The 22,096-nt window shown below is 34.5% G+C and overlaps 1 protein-coding gene across 1 annotated transcript; it reads right to left on the minus strand.

The window, feature by feature from the left end:
• Positions 1-8,608: 8,608 nt before the first annotated feature.
• Positions 8,609-21,792, minus strand: lepa (leptin a). The gene is made up of 4 exons (XM_088645520.1): positions 19,289-21,792; positions 13,960-14,104; positions 12,655-12,821; positions 8,609-9,940 (listed from the first exon to the last, which is right to left on the minus strand). Exons 3-4 carry the CDS (start codon positions 12,802-12,804, stop codon positions 9,572-9,574), a joined length of 519 nt encoding a protein of 172 aa, XP_088501646.1. The 5' UTR covers positions 12,805-12,821; positions 13,960-14,104; positions 19,289-21,792; the 3' UTR covers positions 8,609-9,571.
• Between the last annotated feature and the right edge of the window lie 304 nt (positions 21,793-22,096).

Here is a 22,096-nt window from a genome sequence, read left to right on the forward strand (position 1 = left end):
CAGTTTTAAGTATTTGTTCCTCTTATATAAGAAATGAGAATTTTTGTCTTTTAAAATCTAGAGACAATAATGCTTCTGTAACAAAAATGAACAGTTTAATGTCTAGAAGTAATTTGAAACTACCAGTTCTAACAACTACATGAACTAGACAGTTTTACTGAAATAATTTGAATAACATCTCTCAAACTCAAGCTTGAGTTTGAGAAGTGCCCTAAAAATAATTTTAAAAGGTACTTGAGTGACAATTGTCATAATACTATTTTAGATTAAAGGTAAACTGGTCAAGACATTTGTATTCAGTATTTATCTAAGTTTAATTTTTTTTTTATTTGGATGTACGGACAACACAGTGGCACAGTGGTTAGCATTGCTGTCTCACAGTTTTGGGGTCCTGGGTTCAGTTTTGTGACCTCGGGTGCTGTCTGTGTTGAGTTTGTATGTTTTCCCCATGTTCCTTGATAGGGATGTTCCCCATGGGTTTCCTCTGGGCACTCTGGTTTCCTCCCACAGTCCAAAAAACTGTGTGTCTGCCCTGTGGTGGACTGGCAACCCTGCTTTGTGCCTGTTGCTTGCCTGGATAGGCTCTGGTTTCCCATGGTCCTGAACTGGATAAGTCACAGTTTTTCTTTTAAATATGAATAAATTCCAAAATTACAGGCATTTTTTGTGGAGAAATAATCATCTTGCATGTGAAAACAACATAGAAGATTACGGACTTAGAACATTCCACAGTTGTATGATTTCCTGTAATTACAGAAAGGTGAACAAATTTAAAGAATCTTAAAGTTCAATTTCACAAAAGGTCTGGTCACAAACAAGAATTCATTATCAGGATGGTATTGCAGGTGTTTCAGTGTTGGGCTGAAGGCACAGCTTGTCAGTCCTGGTCAACAGGAGCTTGTCTCGTTTGTCATTCCTATTGCACTTTGTGCATTGGCTAATTCTAATCTGATCAGCCCCCATTTCTTAGTATGAACTATAAACAACTCTTTGAAAGTTGGAATGGTTCAGACGTTGGATTTAACCCTTTACCAATAAAATGATTTGGGACTCTCCTAATGCAGATGAGTGGGACCCAGATTATAACAAATCTTTGAAAACTGACCTGGTGCCCAGTTGTTATGGCTTTCCCATTAGATATTATTAGTTCATCTGATGTCATTATCCAAGGGCACTAATAACGTAATGTAAAAAATTGCAGTACAAAATACTTAATGTAGAGTGGAATAAATAAATATTCCCATAATGATCAGGAACTGATTCTCATATTACTAGATTCTCAAACTAGTTTACTGTAATCGAAACATAAGCAATGGGCACGTAAAAACAGGGATAAACCATATGACGGCACATTCAGAAAGTGAGTCTTAAGGAGGAACAAGATTATCAACGAAGATGCATACTTCATTTATGAGAAAAATCGGCACAGGATGCAGGATAATTACTGAGTGATCAGCATGTGGATTAGAGAGGATATAAGGATAAGTGGGGGCTGAAAATAGGCAAACAGAGTGCTGAAAGGAGCAGTAGGTAAGAATAAGGAACTTGAATTAGATCTGAGCAGAAAGGGTGAGCAGGTAGGATCCTGTCAGGAGTGGTAGGTAACCTGGACCCTATCGTAGAAGCGTTGTGCACAAAGTGGGATTACACCCTGGATGTACCCATACACGGATGTGCAAATATTCTCTATACACATAGAAATAGTTTAGAGACACCAATAAAGCTAATTAGCAAGTCTTTGAAAGATTGGAATAAAGGAACACTAGGAAAAGCCTATGCAAGCGCTACCCAGAAGGTGACCTGGTCTGGAGCTGAACCCAGGATCCAAGAGCTTTGAGTCTATAATACTGCCCACCTACCACACTGAATTCTGATTGGAGCAGTTGAACATTTTTCAAGCTCTTCAGGCTCATAAGATATGTAAATTCTACAGGAAGGTTATCCTCTAGGGCTGGAGCTGGAAACCCTAACTTAACATGTAATGAAGACAAACTTTCCAGTTTTCTAGAAAGAAAGAAGTGATGCTCATATTATTTCCATTCGGTGTTATTACATACTGTTTTCTATAAATTTCACATATCTTCATTGTGCAATTGCTTACTGACTGCCAAAAGTGTGACAAAATTAAAGGCGCTAGTTATACATTTGCATTGTTTGTAAAATACTTTCTATGTAAATGTACTCAACAAAAGAAACCAAAGTTATTTCTTTTTCTTTGATTCTATCCACTTTGGATTAAACAAAAATGTGTTTGATTTTTTTCCTCATGCCTTCCAGAGTAATATCTGGCTGCCATAATTTGAATACCTGATGTGATCTTGCTAAATATATTTGACAGACTGTCACATTTAGAATACAGTAACTCAGAATGAAATCCTTTGCACCTAGTAGCTATAAATCCTACAAAATGATCGCTTCAGGGAATTTTATTAGCTTGAATTTCATGGCATATATATATGAACAGCCATGTTGACTCCCCAGTTTCTCTTATTTGTCTTGCTCAGCAACTTATTTTGTTTGCTGAATTTCAATAGCCTATCTTCTAGATTTTCTCATTCCCCTCTCTGGATTTCTAAGTAGAGGTGCTTGTAAACTATAACCTTCCAAGCTCAGGATTATGAAGCATTTAAGTGAAGAGTATTTTAAAAGGAATATTAACCTTTATATACACTGTGCAGTTGGTTATGGCACCTTCATGGCATACAGGCATATAAGGAAATTATACACATTTAAAAAAAAAATTATTGATGTGACAAAATTACTTAATAAGTGTGGTCTACAGTGAAATGCTTATCTTAGTCAAGTCTAGAGATTTTAAATGTTGTAACCTAGCAATGGGGTACATGACACCCTTGCACAAAAAAAAATTAAATGGAGAGGCACCACATGTATTGAGACGTTTTATGAGTTTATGAGTTATTTTATTGTTACATTTATGCTATAACTGTAGTGAATTTCAGAGCATTTTTCATCCAAATGAGATAATTCGATCTGACACAATCTAGTTAACAGCTGAAAGAGAATACATTCTTCTATAGCAGATAAACTTTTCTTTACATGAACCACCAACCACCACATAGTGGCAGTCTGAGCTCAAAAGATGTCTTATGACTAAGCAGAATGTGAATTCACTTGTCCAATGGATGAGCCTGTCTTATAATTTAATCTAATTAGGAGTACTGCAAAAGGAATCATAATGCTTCCTGCAAAAACTGTGGTTTAAAAAATGTGTTTAAGGCATTTTTTAACTCCATCTGTTAATTTTAATTGTAATTCTATTCATTCGCTAATTAAAACTGATGCTTAACATTACCTACAGCAAAATTATCATGTTCTTTATTCTCAAAGGGCATTGACATTGGCTATGTCTGATTACACTACGGTCAGACATGGTGTTTTCTATGGAATTGTATGAGATGTTAAAGGTAAATTATAAAACTTTTTTTATGATATGTAGATTACTGGTTAAAAATGTATTTTAATGTAGGTATTATGTTCTATTCTATTACTATTTAGATTACATCACATTCTAATTATCTATGTTCTGCTACAGAAAAAATCTGTTACTAAAATTACCCAGAAAAGTGCCAGGAGTTTGGGGGCAGGGGACCACCTGAATAGTTCACTTAATTTGTACAAGCCATAATTATACTTGCCTGAGTGCAGGCTGAGCTCTTTGAACATGGGTTCGGGTGTTAAGGACATTATAACAGAATATAACATGGTATGAGGGTATAAGAATATATTTAAATGCTGAAAGACAGAATATATATTCACATTTAAATCCATTTGTCCGATAATGTCAAACACTCTTTCTGGTCATCTAAAGAACTTATCACTGCTGCAGTCTAACAGATGTGCTGTGTGCTTTATCTCCCTGCTTTCTCAACATAACAGAACTATGCCTAGCTGTATCTTACAATGAAAAAATTGTTATTAAAATGAACACATTCATGCTTGGAAATGGTTGACCTTTTTGTATTTTTTCCTCCCAACCCTCAGCTGAAAGGCACACTTTGCCTTTTTACAAAAATATTCAATGTTATTGTTGCTGAAATAATATTATAGTCAACAGAAACTGGACCTAGGAGTGGCATAGTTTAAAGGCACATGGTGCTCTTTGGGCTCTTAGGGATTCACCATTTTACAATAACCGTTTCAGATTTGCACCTGCTATGGTGTTTTAAATAAATACTACTGACATCATTCCATTTGCTTGCTAAGAAAGGAAAGTAGCTTTGAAATACGTGGCATTGTGGTTAGTGGTTTTATTTAACAGAAATTTGGGAGGTCAAATTCTAGTGTTGCACTTCTGCTCCCTTATGCTTACTCCATTACTGCACATAATTCTACATGCATCTTTTCAAGCACTCAGCTTTTTTGGTCTCATCGGAGATAAATATGTTTAATCTCTTTAACCTCAGAGTCTCCATGGAAAACTAGCACTCTGAACAACCATGGCCAAATTCCTTTTTTCCCTTCCCTTTTTCTCTGTGTCCTACTGTAAATGGGTCTGCTCTCCCTCTTTCCCATTTTTCTGTTTCTGGTTGAGTGTCTAACTCTATACACCAATGGCCCTTGCCTATATTCTTTGTTTCATCTCTGCCTTTTCCCCAATCTCCTTTCTTGCTGATTTAATGGAAAGATCCTGGTTGCTGATACTCACTCCAACCCGTGGGTGCGTAGGAAACTGCATTAGTGTGTACTGGGCTTGGGCGTCCACGTTCATTGTCCTTGCTATTCATGGTGTCCGGGTTTTCCCCACCCCTTTACCCATTCTCTTGTTTGGTGTCCTACTGGTGCAGTGTTGGCCATTGACTCATCCCCCTCTCAAACTCCACCTGCTAATATAGCTAAGTATGTCTTCTTCTTTTAGGGGTTATACTTGTGATATCCTGTATCATCATCTATCTGTTTCTAGCAAAAAAAGTAAGCATTTGCTCTCTACCTGCTCCTTCCTATTTTTGCGTCAGACTACTCTTCTGGGTCGCTGCAGTATCCTTCTACTACCCACCACAGGTTTCCAATCTCAAGCTAGTTGCTGCTGCTAGTGCTGCCACATGTTCAAGACTTGCATTCCTTTACTGCAAATCTAAATCTACTTGATCAAACATGCTCAAGTCTGCATCATACTGTACGCGCTTCTCATTCATTCCAAGCTCTTTGCATGTTCTGTTCGGTTCCAACTCATTCTTTACTTTGTGTTCAAATTCTGCATTGGTCTTTTGGGGATCTTTTTGGGGGGGATTTTCATTGTAATCTCCTCTGCTAGGCGAGGTAATGCTAACGTATTAAGTATGCTATTCTTTATATAGATAAGCTCATTTCATAGTTATTACAATTTGACCAAATTATCAAAATTGTGCTATTTGACAGGAGTGTGGGGGGACATCAAAATTCTAATAACTTCCCCTCTCTCCACCTCAACTTCACCTCTGTGGAACCTCCCTGGTTCATTCCTCTTAAGTAAAAGGGGCGAGGCGAGTAAACACTAAAGTACTCTGTCCCTTCATATGTGTTGGCTCATTTCATCATTATTAGAATTTGATCGAACTACTGAAATGTACTGTAGGTTTTGGAATGTCAGTTTCATAAGCCAGTAATTCACAGCTTCAGGCTTAAAATTGTTTTAAAAAATTATGATTTAAGATTATTGTACTAAAAATGCTATTTGTTTGAATAAATTGTTGAATTGTAGAATTTATTGATTTGCACTTTTTCTTCAGTATTCATACTAGTTTAATGGTACTCGAAGTGGAGCAATATGTCGTAGTATGAATGTTGTATTTCACTTTATGATTACATTCAGTATTAAAACAGTGGAAAGGACTTAGGGTATCATCTTAAAAAAATAATACTGGGTAGTTTGTTCAATATTACCCAATCCATTGTATAAATGTTGTCAGTTTTCAATGTACAGTACGTCCCATAGTTTCCATGTTCAGGTTTCTGTGTCCATCATGAAGAATTCCACGGAGTTGGCTTTGTCAACGTGATTATTTTTACTACTTTAATCAATCCCTCTCATTTTCTTCTCTGTTCAAGATAAGTTCAGTTTTGTGTCAATCAGTAAAGAATAGAGAATAAATATTTTCACAATATGCTTAATAAATGTTCCTCACAGTTACAGTTCTGTTTATTATATAGAGCTGACTAACATCAGGCAATGTTCAGCTAGATAAGAGCATCCATACATCATGATGCATTCATAATTTAGCAGTGGCAGAACAAGCAGGAGCTTGGTGAAAAAATATTAAATAATATTCGCCTTACACTGCATATATTTGCACTTGTGTATCCACTGGCCAGTTAGAAGGCACACTTCACTGTATATGGTATAAACATCCTATTTGTCTATTTGTCAACTATGTGCAAAATATTGTTTGTTAGTTGTTTGTCACAGCATAGAAATATAATCCTTTATTCTGTGCTGGAGCTTGATCACCATGGCAAAGAAACCTTACCAGCTCTGCTGTGTTCATCATATACTGTATATTGGTGATTTAATTTATATGATGTGCTACGTCACAATAAAAGGTTTTCTGACAGATATTTTTGTGATGAGAAATAAGGGGATTTGAGAAGTGTTAAAATTTATTGAATGTTTGTTATCCTTAATCATCTTAAATTGCTCAAATAGGAATATAGTTAGACCTGAAAATGTCAAGGTTTAAACTATATTACTCCTATTAATACTATTATTCAGTTATCAGATGCCTTTATTTGGGGTCACTATATACAGTAGATAAAAATATACATTATGTGTAAGTACAAGGATGTACATATAGGTTAACACAATGACAATAAATATAGCACAAACTGAAAAAGCAACACAAGTGCTATGCAATCAAAATTATATTAAATAGTAAATCCTGTAGAGCAGTAATACAAATACTCTGTACACATGTATTCCATTTTTACAGTCAAGAATTGCAATTATTGAGTTACAGTACATTACTGGTTTGAAAAGTAGGAATACTAGTGCAATAGAGTGTGTTATCGAAGAATGTAGTGTACTTGAGAACAGAAAGACTACCAGTGCTGAACGGTGTAACAAATAGTTACAAATATGGAGTTATGAAAATGGAAAAATATCAGGAACTGACCATGCATGTACATCAATTAGTCAAATAATCTTAACCCCCAATTTGTAAATTTGTGACAATACACACAATAAACTATACACAAAATAAACATACAACACACAAGTCACTCCATGTACAAATTTACAATAAGGCATACCAGAGGACTACATTCTAACCACCCAGAAAAAATTCCAGGCTGCTACCAAGTATTTGACACCTAAATAATGCTGTACAAAGGACAAAAGAAGAAATAAGCTACCTTCTGAACTAAATAGAATACAATCTGCAGTTCAATCTCTCTCTGCAATCCCAGATGCCACCAAATGAATAGGAATGTATCTCTCTATTCTAAAACCAATGTCCAGCAATCTCTAACCAGGAGAGGCCATTTTTAACTTAAGAGATTTTTCACAAGGGAAATCAGGGTTCACTAAAAACCACAGAATAGCAATCTCTCTTAACAAGATTCAAATACAGTACTTAGCTGCAATCTGATCTTTCTCTGTGATCTGGAACAAGGAGCTTTCGCCTTTGAACTCTTCCTCTGTTCTACTCTACCTTCAGACTAACCTCTTATATAGTGTCTTTCTGGACTGTTGATTGACACTTAAACATTTACCTAGAACTTAATTAACTAAGGTAAGGTAAACCAAGGTAAAGTTTACAATTGCTTTGATAACTGAATCAGGACACCTTATGCTGAATTTTAGCCAAACATCCCTTTGCTTTGAATCAGGAAATGCTGATTCTAGCCAGGTGTTACCTATTGTATCTAAATCCTTAGAGACAGTTCCATAGTTACCTATAGATTTAACAATAGTTTTGTCTTTTAATGTATTTACGAATACAAAATAAAAAATAAATATTTTAAAATTATCCCGAGAGAGTATTTCTCTCTATTTCATTCCTGAGGGAACCCAGGTATTTATTTAAAGAACTGTAACAGTCGAGCACCAAAGTTGTTTATGTGTACTTTCCTGAGGTTTGGAACTCTTTTGATGAAAGGTTTTGATAACGGACAAGTTGACCTAAAATGTATTCTGAAAGACATTAATGCTTATGTTATCATCTGCATAACTGAAACTTTGGAGTAAATTGTGTTTAACTGCAGTAGTAAGTTTGAGTAATAGCCATGGAAAAAATATTTACTTCAGCTATGGACATACCGTATGACCTTGCTATGTTGTAACCATTTTTAGAATTCTTGTCAAGCTCTGCTTTTATGTAATAAAATATTTCCTTTGAAAATTATATCTTCTGAGCAATGAGCTGCACATTTTATTTTCAAAACTGAAACCACTTTGAAAGCTCAAAACATGTAAAATACTGAATAAAAGAAATACATCAGACATGAAAAGCTGCAGTAAATCTTTTTAACCCATGCAAATTCCCTGGCTCACTGTTGAGACAATTGGAATTAAATGAGGTATTTACAAAGCATTTATTCAGTGTTTTTACATGTTATATTTATTTCAATATGTCAATTTGAAACAATTGAACAATAAAAACAATATTAGGCAGTTTCCTTCATGTTTATTGTAACAGCTTTTTAAAATAGGGCAATGGAAAATATTTTATGCCCTACTTAATATATTTAAAACTATACAAAGAAACATTTTAGAAAAGGACCTCTTTTAAAAACATTCAATAACAATTAATAGAAACACATGTAATAAATAATTTTGTAAAAAAAAGTTTACAATGCAGCAGAAAATTGTGTAAACACTACAATAACTTAGAATACTGTAACAGTACAATCGTATTAACTATTTACTTTTCCTGCCTTCTAGATAAAACTTTTCTAGATAAAACAAATATAATTTAAAAATGTGTTTTTGTGGTGCAAGTGATGGAAAATGCAAACATTTCTTAACAAACCATTACAAATAGTTTGTCTAACAGGAAGACAGTATGATGTACCAAAAGTAATGAAAAATCTAAAATTATAAAAATAATATCTACATTTTTGCATTGTTTATATTCTGACAAAAATGGATATACTACTGAATAAGGCAGTACAGAAAATTGTATTCAGTAAATAAATTAAGTGCTGTATGTGGATAGCAGTATAATTTGGTTTTCTGAGTAAGCAAAATAAGTACCAAGAACAACAAAGACAGACAACGGAAGAACTAACTCTACCCTTGATATTTTCTCCTAAATTAGCATTTTTTTCAATGTTTGATCATATTTCAAAGTCCCAAATATAAAATCTTTTTCCAAAACCTCCAAGTCATTGAGAACTGTCATCACTTCAGTAAAACAGTCATTACTGAACAGGAAAAAAAGAAACAGGCAGAAGAAACACTCATTTACATTTGGGTTTGTTCAGTGCTAGAATATAAAAGTTCCTCATTCAAATAGTGTGAAATACAGTACAGCAAACAATTTATAAATATAAAAAACGATAATAATTCTTAAAAAATAGTTGGTACTTAAATAATTAAATAATTTAAATAGACATTCTCTATTATTGGAGTTCGTGATCAGCAGTTCTTAAGTTGATCGAGATTTCTTATCAATTTGAGTAGATATTTCTGAAGTCTCTCCAAGGCAACATTTCCAATGGTGACATGGAAAGCAGCATTAGTCTTCAAAAAGCTCTCCAGGTGGCTCATGTTGCTGGATTTTAATGGACCACAGTTGACTGACGTTGCTAATGACTTAATGATCATGCGGAGGTTGAAAATATCAGCTAAGATTTGATCCATTTCCTCCATGGGAAGACTGGATAAAATCTCTTGAAATGTGTGCAAATTATCTTCCACTGTTGATAAGCCTTCCAGCGTTTTATCATTGAGTGCATCTGGTATTAGCTCTAACCCGCTGAAAACCAGGTTCGGTGACATCTTAGACTAATGAAGAACAAAACAAAGAGAGAAAAACCAATCAGGTACAGACATTAGTAATGGGAATAGTTTCATACCTCCTGGAATCTAGGAAAAAATAATGAAAATTTGAAATGATAACATTTTAATTAACTTAAATTGTACGAAATCGAAAGCTATAATTCATAATATATTGTAATTAACATTTAATAGTTGTATTATACAATAAAAATGAGAAAATGTCCATATTAATCTAACTGTAATGCACAATACTTAGAACACAATGATGGAAAATATGAAAAGTGTGATTTTTTTGTTTCTTTGCATACCATTTTAAAATGAAAAATAAAAAACACCATAAACAAAACATTTAAAAATCACCCTATGAATTATGCAAGATGAGATTTTATATATTTCTTTTACAGTTGGGAATTTAGTCTAAAGTTTAAAAAGAAACTAACACACTGTATCAGAACAGCAGGAAATGCATCATGCAATATATTGCCTAAAATGCTCTGAAAAAGTATTTGCTCTCTATTTTATATACATACTATTTAGCTACAAAACAGAAAAATAGAAATAAAATGTATCATTTAATAATAAAATAAATCATTTTTAGACATTTTTATTAATCTTAAACATTGTGCTGTCAATACGGATGTGTTCATATCCATTTTTGTAGACCTCCTTCAGTTTTCTTGTTTGCTTCTATGGGAACGTCTAATATGGTTGAATTTCTTATGATATAACCTCTACCTTACATGTTGGGCCCTCTTTCTTACAAGAGGTCCACAAGAGATCTACATTTAGAAATCACACTCAAATGTGTTTGTGTAATGCATTGCAAATTGGACTGTAAATATGTTAACAGCTTTTTAGCTGCCTATTTTGTAGGTCCTGTCAAGCTATAGAAGAATGTTTTTACATACATAATCAATGTCTAAGATGCCACTGGGTGTAAATCATGCAGCTAATATCTCATGTGTCCCATGTACCTGTATATTAAATACCATAATGGTATAATTCCAGTTGATATCCCCAGTGCTAGTTAAATATTTAATTGATCTGCTAACTTGTTTAGACTTTTATTTAATTTGTTTCTTCTGTCTGTCCTGAGTGTAAAAAATACCTGAATTCAAGGGTACTGTTTCCAGCACCTTCTGAATACAGAGGTTAACACACTCCTCTTCTCACCTTGCTTAGTGTTATTCCTGACCAAACAGCTTTTACTAGTTAATCACTTTATGAAGAACAGACACAGATGGGAATGACACAGTATCAGACGTTCTCACAATGAGTGCTTCTTTCCATCTGCAGAGGTCCAATTGGACAAAGTTCAGGCAGGAAACCTGAACAATGGCAGTTGTGTCTAAGCGTACAGTATGTTGTGAAACTCAGAAATGGGTACAGGGTTCATAACAATTATGAATCCTATTTGACTTCTTAGAGCTGAAAGCAAATCTACAAAATGTCCCAAAGAGAAAGCTGAAATAAACTCAGCTGAAGCAAAATCAGAAGCCATTCTGCTCTTCAAGGAAGAGTATTGGGAACTCCTGCTGCAATGAAACTGTTACCTAACTTTCTGCTAGAAATAATTCCGATTTTCTTTGCATTCCTCTACTTTTTGTTATCATACATAAATTGTCCAATGAGATCCACTGTAAAAAAGGATTGGTGACTTTTGACTGTACCACAGAACCATAGAAGTCAACAACCTTTCATTGGTAGAGCTGGGCCCTTTGGCAATCTTCTTTATTAGCTAATTAGTGTAAGCTTATTTTGTAGCTGAGCATCCGTTAAGATAATTGTGTGCTCTGTGGAATCAGGCATTTATGTTTGTTTTTGTTGCTGAGCAACAAGCTTTAGGTGCATTTCATCTTCTAGCTGTATTTACTAAGATGCTTATTGAGCCGCTCATGGGTCTGAGATGTTCGCTTCATCTGTTTAGGAACGTGATGCTCTGTACATCTAAATAAAACTCTGAACTTAAGCGTTCGACACAGTATCAGAATAATCTTTGATTATTTTTTGTTTTCCAACTGTTTGTTTAACACTTTGGCAAGAGTTTTTTCCTTGAGTTTTTTAGTCTTCTGTTCTTATTATTCAAACCAACCGATCTAAGGCAATTGATGCACCCTTTTAACACTGTGGATGACAAAAAAGCCTTTCATCTGATTAACTACACGGATTCATCAGGTCAAGATTATTTTAGCGCATCAAAACAGAAAGAACTGGAAAATAATTATAACATTTTAAAATTCTGTATAAAATGTTTAACACAGACAATTGCTTTCCTTAATTACATGTATTTTGATATCACCGAATTGTTCACTTATTTTTAAATTAAATGGATTTGATAAAAACAACTTCATTCAGGAATGTACATCTTTATTTTTTAGTTAATGAATATCGCCAACATACTTGTGATAACCAAAGAGTTCATGTTTGTAACTGATTAACGTAATTGAAATAATAGCTTATTATTCTACATCCATTTCTATGTGTTTGCAAGGACCCTGTTATATTGCCTTCGTGACAATGGTTGTGATTTGCTTATGTCCTTAAAAAGTACAATTTCTTTAAATATTAAGTGCTTGACCTACTTCTGCTGTATGTAAGGTCAAAAGACTTGGTAAATAATGTGATAAATACTGTTATGTATTTTTGTTTCTTTTTAATAAAAATGCTTATTCCATCCCAACAAATCAGCTTAGATAAAGCAATAAAATGTATTGACATACCTCATTAGTATGCTTCTGAATTCTAATAACTGTTGTTTGGGCCAATAGCCTGGCATCATTCTTAACTCTGTCTTCTGCAAGTGGTCTACTGTAACTCAGGGTTAGGAACATCCAGGAAGACAAACAGAAGGGTATCACAGGATATTTCATTCTTCAAGGTTTTTCCCCTTACAAAACAGAATGAAAACGAAATTAATTATTGTTTAATAATGATACAATAAAGCAGGAAAAACTGATGACATTATTATTGAGACTTGTACATTCATAGATTTACATACAGTATGTTGAAGTGAAACACTAAAACAAAATTAATCTAGATTCAAAAAGTTTGCATTTTATGTTTAAAGTCACTATTATATTATGAAGTGTTGATCCATTGGAAAAAAACTGCTATGAAATGTGAACAGTTTTCTGAAATATTTGTCCAAAAATAAATGTTTGCTTAAAAAATGTTTGCTTATTTTATACTAAAATATAAAAGTATTAATATATTTATTACTTGTATAATTAGATAATTTATTCTAATGATGTCAATCTTAGAAATCTTTAAACTATATTCTTGATTTCTTTTTATTAGTCATAGGACATTGAAATTAGACATTACTATATTAAACATATTGAAATGTGTTTAAAAAGTGTTTAAACACTTAAAATATTAAACACTCAGAAAGAGAAATGGATATAAAAAGTACATTAAACATAAAAAAACAAATATTTGCTAAAGCTGATTGTAATATACTTGCAATGTTTTATGTCTCAGAATTTAAACGGTACTTATCATTTTAACACTGTGACCTACTCTAGAACTTTAATTTAGGACTGATGTCTAGTTTTCCATTCCAACATTCTTCTGCCAAAAAACAAACATGTTTTTCTTTTTTCTAAGCTGTCCTTGCCAAAAGTCACATTTCATCTGAAGGCAAAAATTGGACTTTTTGCATTTTAAAACAAAATTAGTTAGAGTTATTAAACAACAGAGAAAAAAGAAGACGATTGATGGTATTTTGGCTACTCCATCGTCTGGTATGGACTAGGACTGTATATGATTTAGGAAAATATGTTTTCATTTATTACACATGTCAATTTGTAACTAAATTAAAAACAGTATTCCTTCAATGGTTAAAAAACCTTATAGAATCAAATACCTAAATGCTAGATCATAAAACTAATGCCTCAGGCAGAAAACTTAAAGGAGACCTTCCACATAAAAAGTGTAAGAGGAATTAACTATATGAGTTCCAGAGCATTAATGAGTTCTATATAGAAATTGCAGATAGAAAAAGTAAAGCTGAGAGTGAACCTTACCTCTCTGTGCCCAGGGTCTGTGTGTCAACCCTTAGAAACCATCAGCTTTCCTCTTTTATAGGACTGAGCACAAAAGATTGAATCACCAACCCAATGAATCATTACCTTTTACCAAAAAAGTCTTTCACAGGATACTCCACTGTCCCTTTTAAAAAAACAAAAACAGTTCAGGATACTTTACTTTCAGTTTCTTCAAAACTGAGACTTACAGAGGATACAGTATATGATTTGCCGATGGAAAATGGCCAGATTTGTCAGAATGGAGCTTCATTATTAATGAATTTATGACATAAACTTTTATTTTTTGTTTCACATCCAGCACTACTTTTTTGACAACTTCAATTACATCCACCATCTGGATTTGCTGTTAAATGATTTACTAATTGCCAATACATTATATAAATGATATATATTAATTATAATAATTTAAAATTAACTTTAGGTAGTTTTTTAGGCAATGATTTGAGCTGATCTCCACAGGTACTGTATGTAAAACTCTAAGCCAAACAGATTTTCTCATACAAATGTTAATAAATACAAAACAATATTTCTGCACATTAAGTTTTTTAGTTTTTGTAGTGCCTAGATGTTACTGAAGTGTTGTGCTGATGTCAGCATTCTGTCATTCCCTATTTTCTGCTGCACCAACGATTCACACAGGATCAACATTATCTAGAGCATCTGTAGATATCCGGACAGTAGCGTCTTGAATGAGTCGTTCCAGGAATTATGTCATACGGATAGGCTTGTGTCTTCTGTTAAACTTGTTTTTTTAAATTTATGAGTTCACATGAAGTTATATTACAGTAAAAACTTGGACTGCATAATTTATAAGCTTAAGATTTCTAGTATTTTTATTGAGACTGGGGATGATCTTATATCTTATTTAATTCTTTATGAACAGGTGACATTTGCTATTTTATTTACTGTACTAGACACATTGAGTGATCTCTTCAGTTCTCTCTTTGTGTTTTTAAGAAACTGGTATTCTGTACCACACATTAGACTTTTCTGGGAGAACTGTAACCTTTCTGCATTCATACATGTGGTCGATGGCCTGTGGTGGACTGCTGTGATATAATATCCTTTTATTCAATGTGGATGCTTCCAGAGACACCTGTGCAATTTTTGATCTGCTAGGCTTTTAGAGCAGACAGTCAAGTTGTCTTTAGAACCCATTTCAGTATCTGTCATGCTAACTAAATGCTATGTCTAACCTACTTGGGATGAGTTGCTATATGATATATCAGACAGTCTACTGCAATTATAACCTTATAATTTCTTTTATGATTTCTGAATTTCTCCAACATTATACATGCAGTATGGTTGTCAAGTACCCTCTTATATTAATACCTTGCACTTGACCAAGCACTAATCTGTGTGCAATGCAGGCAGGAAGTGTTAGTAAGATGTTCCAGATATGTACCTTTTCATACAGTACCTTCATAGAACCAGATGTATTCTAATGAAAGAAAACTGAATTAACCTCGTCACTCTTCCAGAGTAAAAACATTTATCTCCTAACATGGTGACCATAATTTCTACAATATTCTAAAAGACCTCTTACCAGTGTTTTGAATAATTTCAACAGAATGTGATATGAATTGACATACTCTAACACATCATTAGCCTTTGTAACATTCTTCATATATGGCAGTAGAAGATACTGACAAGTTTACATACAAATCTAACTCATTTTTTATCCCCCACTTTTGTTATCTGGAAATTTTAAATGACTACAGTCTAGCTGTCTAATTCTTGATGCGACACTGACCATTTTATTAATTAAAAACAACAACAAAAGTCTGTTTTGTAGCTAGATTGAAAAAATAATATTAAAAGGACAAACATTTAAAATCTATATAAAAATACACATATATTATTAGCAATGATTGATGACCAAAGTGGAGTTTCAGGCTGGAAATGAGTATGATATGAGTCGAAGCTGTTGTACATGTGAAAACTATTTTAAATGCCAGTTTAGTCTGTGCAGAAGAGATGTATCTCTTCAGCCTTTGGCTTTATACTCACATGTTTTATATACAGTAGCTAAACTGGTTGGAGGTTGTATGTTCACCCCATGTTTGTGTAGGCTTTCTCCAGGTGCTCTGTTTCCTCTCACAGTTCAACAACATACTTGTACTGTACATTAATTGACTTTTGGGAAAACTGGCCCATGTGTTTGTGTCTGTGTGTGCGCTGTGATGGACTGGTGTCTTGTCCAGGGTTATACCCTGCTTTGCACTTGCTGCTTGCTGAGATGGGCTTCGGCTCTCCTGTGACACTGAATTGGATGAAGCCCTTAAAAAACGGTTGGATAGTTAAATAAGCAAATTAACACAACCCCTTCTGATTAAAAGTTTTTTGTTTGTAGCCAAAATATGAAGGTCACCTAGTATCATACCTAAATGTATTACTCTACTAAAAAATGGGTTTTGAAGCATTCTATAAGAAAATGCAAACCATTAACATTCAAGAAGATGCAGGACTAAGGAATTACACTTTTATCAATGTGAATAATAAGAGAAGTATAAATTCAAGGATTTTAATTTATTTCCAATTTACCTGACAACAAGTGTGTTTCCTCCCTGATTACAGGCAGTCTGGTTAAGATGAAGAGGTTGGTTCTACCGAACTTAAAGATAGGTGTTTTCTTTACAGCTTTAATTCAGACATCATAGACAAAATGTCATACCCTCACTCGTCACACACAAATACTCAATACACACACAATACACAAGTCATACTCACTGCTAACAATCCTAATCCTATTATTCAATCAATAGCCTTGACAATATGCTATGGAAGGCAATCAGTACTGCCCACTAGACACCAAATCCTTCTAGTATTTAAAACCCACCTTCTCACCCTCCCATGCTTAGTCTTGGTATTCTCTACATGTCTTAGCATTTTCCAGTCTATTTCTGTACCTTCTCATTTTCCAACCATACCTAATCTCCAGGATTGCCCCTGTACTGTGCTTGACTTCTGTGTTTTTGGCCCTGGACTGCCATCTCTATGCTACTTTGTATTTTCCCAGCTGGTACTTCACTCCGAGCGTGTCTGAACTTTTGACCTACACCTGTCCCTTGATATGACATGGTTTACATTTTGGCTTGTTTCCTTCTTCTCTCTCCTGAACCTCTACCTGAATCAAGATTCCTACCTCAGACTGCTTCACCATCCTTGTGAGTGTAGTACTCTACTAATTAACTCTCCCTAATCAGGGCTTTCTTCCCTTATTATTGAGTATTATTACAGTGTTTTCTGTTCATTATTATTTAAACCATGAATACACATTATTAAAACTCTTACAGATTTTGAGAGAAGAATTTTATATTAGTGTGGAACCTTATTTAAGGTTTTCTAGAATCCTAATATATCATAGGTTGGTTCATGGTTTACTTTTATGCATTCCTACTGTTGCTTGTTCAAATAAATCAAGCAGGTCAGGTAACAAGACCTACCATTTCCAAATCCATGCCAGTTATTTACAGGTTAGTCTCAATGCAGGCAATAGAAATAGACAGAATGTAAAACTGATCGGGTCCCTGCAAGTGGAGTGAGGAACAGTGGAGTCAGGAAGAGATGTACTACACATGGTGTAAGTCTATGGAACAACCGTGAAGGTACAGTAAAAATAAGTTCATTAAATAAAGAAAATGCGAATGAGACTATCTCCAACCTGACAATCAATGTGACAGCCATGCAAATAAATGAAGTACTAACAATTAAAATTTCAAATTACAGATAGGTGGTGCTATACAATTGGTGCTAGCTCTCCCATAAGGCATAGTAGAGCTTACTCTCTGTCACAAGTTAAATGGTTCTGACAGGAGAGCATGTTGGAAAAGCATGTTCACAGGTCCTTACTTTCCTCATGCCGGAGCTGGAATCATTGCTAGAGAGACAAAGACTTAAACAGTTTGCAATTCTAAACTGGGTAGAAATGTAATAAAAATTAATTGTCCATTACAAATTAAAAAAATACTGCTTTGTACTTATGGTTATACCAGTATATAGTTTCCGCTTAATATGATTAAAGAAGTAAATCATATCATTTTTGTTGGGATAATTGATTATTATGGGAAATTATAATCTATAAACCACAACCTAGGATGTACATAACAATCCAAGCACGTAAAAGAATGGTAAAAGGTTTTGACATTTGTGCATTCAAAATCAGTTTAATCAGAAATACCTTTGTGTAGATAAATTATTAGTTTAGGTTCTGGGAGTTGATCCCAGAATATTATCCACTTTTTTGAAACACGTCCAGCCAATTTTTGAAAGCTCGCAGAGAGGGTAAGTAGCAGAGAGGCCATCCAGGACAGCACTCATTTAAACAGAGCAGAAGTGACAATTGCACAAAGACAGTGCTTTCTATAATATCTTAGTAATTATTATTCTATTGAAAAATAAATTATGGAGATATTCAGTCTTTTCATAAAATATCAAATTAGTATGCCACATTCAACATAAATATGCAACATTCAATGAATGATGCAACTTTTATATTTTGAATTTAAAATCTTTATCTAGTTTTATGTTTTGACAAGTCATACACAGACCACAGTACTTTGCATAGCTACAATGTGGAAGCTACTGTAAGTAAACATGATTATTGTATTTCCACAGGGAACCTTCCAGTATTTCTTAATAAACCTTTAACCACTGCAGGAAATGACAAAATACCTAAAATAAGTTCAAGCATAAACCATTCTGAAATTTTTTTTATGAATTGACATCATTAGTACCACCCTGTGGATTATGTGTCATTAAATATACCTTTACTCCTTTTACTCATGCACCGAAACTTACATAAAATCACTCAAGAAGACTTTACATAAAATCACCTACTCTGTATATGCCTTCTGTAAGATGTCTACCAGGTATCATAAGGTATGAAGTAAACTTTTCCTTTGACTATTTTCCTGAAGTTCCTTAATAATATTTTTTAGATTTCTAAAACCAACAATATATGAAAATATTTTAAATAGAAGACGTCCCTCGCCCCATCTAGCTCATTTAATTTTTTAACAGGTAATTGATCCAGAGATCTCATCCTGTCACTTCCTGAAAGAAGTCAGAATATCAGCTTCCACAACATGCCTGGGCAGAATGTCCCAGAATCCCACAGTCCTTTGTGTAAAGAAGTGCACTTCATCTTTGAATCTGACATCCATATGGTTAACTCTGTTAACCTGTCGTTTCTGTAACCACGTCTTTAAAACATAAAAAAGTAAATATAAAAAAAAATACTACAATACAATACAAAAATGGCTATTTTATGATGTGGTTGCCTATAAGATACGGATATTTTACTGACCCATCCAACGATAGATGATGCTGCCTTCCCTGCTGTCTCTGTCCTGGAGGAAGTGGTTTGTCACTGTGCCCAGCATGACCTGCACAGAACCTCTAGAAGTCAAGGGTGGACAAATCTCAGACCCCTGTGTGACTGTCGCAGTTCCACTCGGGCTTGTGCCCTCGCCGCTCCACCCTGCCACTTCATCCCGCAACACCTGGGCGCGAACCCGGGTCTTCATCTTAACGCAACAGGGAACCAGCCGAGTGAGCTAAAGGAGACCTCCCTCAGCCCAGCCGGCTGAGGTCCCTGCTACACTAGGGAGTGCGATGACGTCAACTAGCTCTGCTACACCTGTAAAGGAAAACAGGGAGGCTGTATGGTATTGATTTTTTGGAGGGGATCTTAATGGGATGCAGCCTGCCATTGGTTGCGGAGGGCTGAATTTTCCCCCTTAGGTTCCAGCTGAGGGGGGAGGAAATGTGGTTTCAGTCAACCTGCGACTAGGCCTCAATTTATGCTTCTATTGCTTGTAAATGGTCACTGTGTTAAGTAATTAGTTAATTAATACGCTAATTGGTTTAAAGTTAGCAAACAATCTTACATGGGTGGAATAAGGTTTGTTTGGTATATAAAGAACTCTATGTTGGTGGTTGGGTGCTTTGTAGAGCAAGTAAATGAGAAGAGTTTGTGACAATGAAGGTTCCTTTAACCATTTACACAAATTCTGGTAATGAGCAAAAATAAAAAAACATAGCAAGCCAGTTATTTGATTTCCTATGTGTTACATATAGCACTGGAAGTTTCAGAATAGGCACTGCAGAAAACTCTGATGTGAGGTATGATACTGTATATGATTTCACCTCAATATTCAGAATTCAATTCATTAACATAAGAAAAACTGGGCATTTTCTTTTATGACTCATGGGTGAGCACTGGGTGTAGTATGGAAACAGGTCTAGGTCTGAGCCCCTGAGAGGCAAATGTCTGCATGTCACGAGAATCCCCCTGCTAACTTTTAATTTTAAAAAGCATAATCTCACCTAGGGGTTTGCAGATTGAAACGAAGACTGCTTTTTATGGCAAGAATTAGTCTGTGACTGCCACAAACTAAAGCAATAACACTGATTCAGGTGGATTTGGAATTTCAAGTTATTTTGAAATTGCTAATAGAAAATGCAGTAAATGAAAGGATAATCTTTATTTACCTAAACTGAAGCATTGACCCCATGATTTCACACTTAACAGTAATATTTTTAATGAAAACGCTACTTGATATCTATCTTGATTTATGATGAAAGCTGATGGAAAATGCCATACTGAACTTTCACAAAACAGAACATTCTTAGACTTTTTGTACATTTTACTAACTGGTTCTACCTACTGTACTAAGGTAAATATTGTAATGATCATAACCAAGCAATAGTGTTCTTACTTTGAGGATTCAATGCTCTCTTGAGGAAAAAAAAAAAATCGATTCATGAATGCGTTTTTGCTATAACAAAGCATGCATTTTCATACCTGTTTTTTTGTAATTACAAAGAGATTTTCACTAAAACACAAATGTGTCCGCCATAGCTGAATGGAAGATGCCATCCTCACAGCATGACCTCCCACGACACAGGTCTTCTGTGCATCTACCTTCCTAGAATATGTATACATTTTGTCTATTTATCTTGTTAACTAGTGTCTAGGGTATATAGGGATATTAAACATCATAAGCAAGCAATAATGTTCTTACTTTCAAAATTCAGTTCTTAATTTTAATGTTAAGGTAAAAACAATTAATTCTGGGTGATTTGTTTTAAACTTCAAGATTCAATTGAAAGGTTTAACATTTAAAGTCATTTGAATTTGAATTTCCCATCTGTTTTTGTGGAATGAATTATGTTTGTAAATAGGGTAAGGATAGACACTAAAAAGGACACTACATTCCTTTCAACCGAAGGAATAAATCCACTCAGGAATGGATTCAGCACCATGGACACCCTAAAAATATAAAGAATAGCGTTAAAGAGAGTTAGTATAAAACCACAAAGCCAGAATGCAACCATTATAAGACGACATTCTAAGTGTTTTACAGAAACAAGATATTGATACCTATTTTAAATAGGCCAACAATATATACAGCAATGCACCATGCAAAATAAGACTATATGAAAGCACTGAGAAGAAACAGACACTAAGAAAACAGTTATGCGGATACAATTTCCCCAATCTGTTCAGAGCACCTTTGGAAAAAGACTTTTAGTTACAGTTACCTGTGAAAAAGAAGCTGGAATAAAGATGAATGGAACCTAATTGTATCACTTTTGATTCTTCTGATGACATCATCCCTTTTGCAACAAGTCCAAAAGAATTACAAATGGCAAGCTGGCAATAAACTGTAACTAAACAGGTACAGAAACAAAACCCTAAATTTTAATGTGTATGCTTATTTCCTGGAGATTCAAGTCAATGGATTTATACTAGAATAAAATAACAACAAAGACCAAGGAAGCTGGTTCTCAAAAGACAAGAGGAGATTATCAGACCTAATGGAATATACTGTACATAGGTACAATTAAAATGTTTGCAAGAACAATAGTGATTTAAAGAGCAAAATAAAGGCATCTGTGTCACGATTGTAATCCCTCCCCCTTAGGGGCACTCCAGCTCTTTCACATTTTACCTGATCTCCTGCACCTGCCTCCTGTTCCAGTCTCCCCTGAAGCCAGACACTCCCACTATTCTGGACTCAGCTTTGTAAGATGGACGCCACAAGGCTTACCTATTTTCCGGGTTGTCCGAAGGGCACCTTCGTCAAGCCCCCCTGCTCGTCTACCAGCC

This window comes from Lepisosteus platostomus, chromosome 9 (genome assembly GCF_059453375.1).
Source record: "Lepisosteus platostomus isolate fLepPlt1 chromosome 9, fLepPlt1.hap1, whole genome shotgun sequence".
NCBI lineage: Eukaryota > Metazoa > Chordata > Actinopteri > Semionotiformes > Lepisosteidae > Lepisosteus > Lepisosteus platostomus.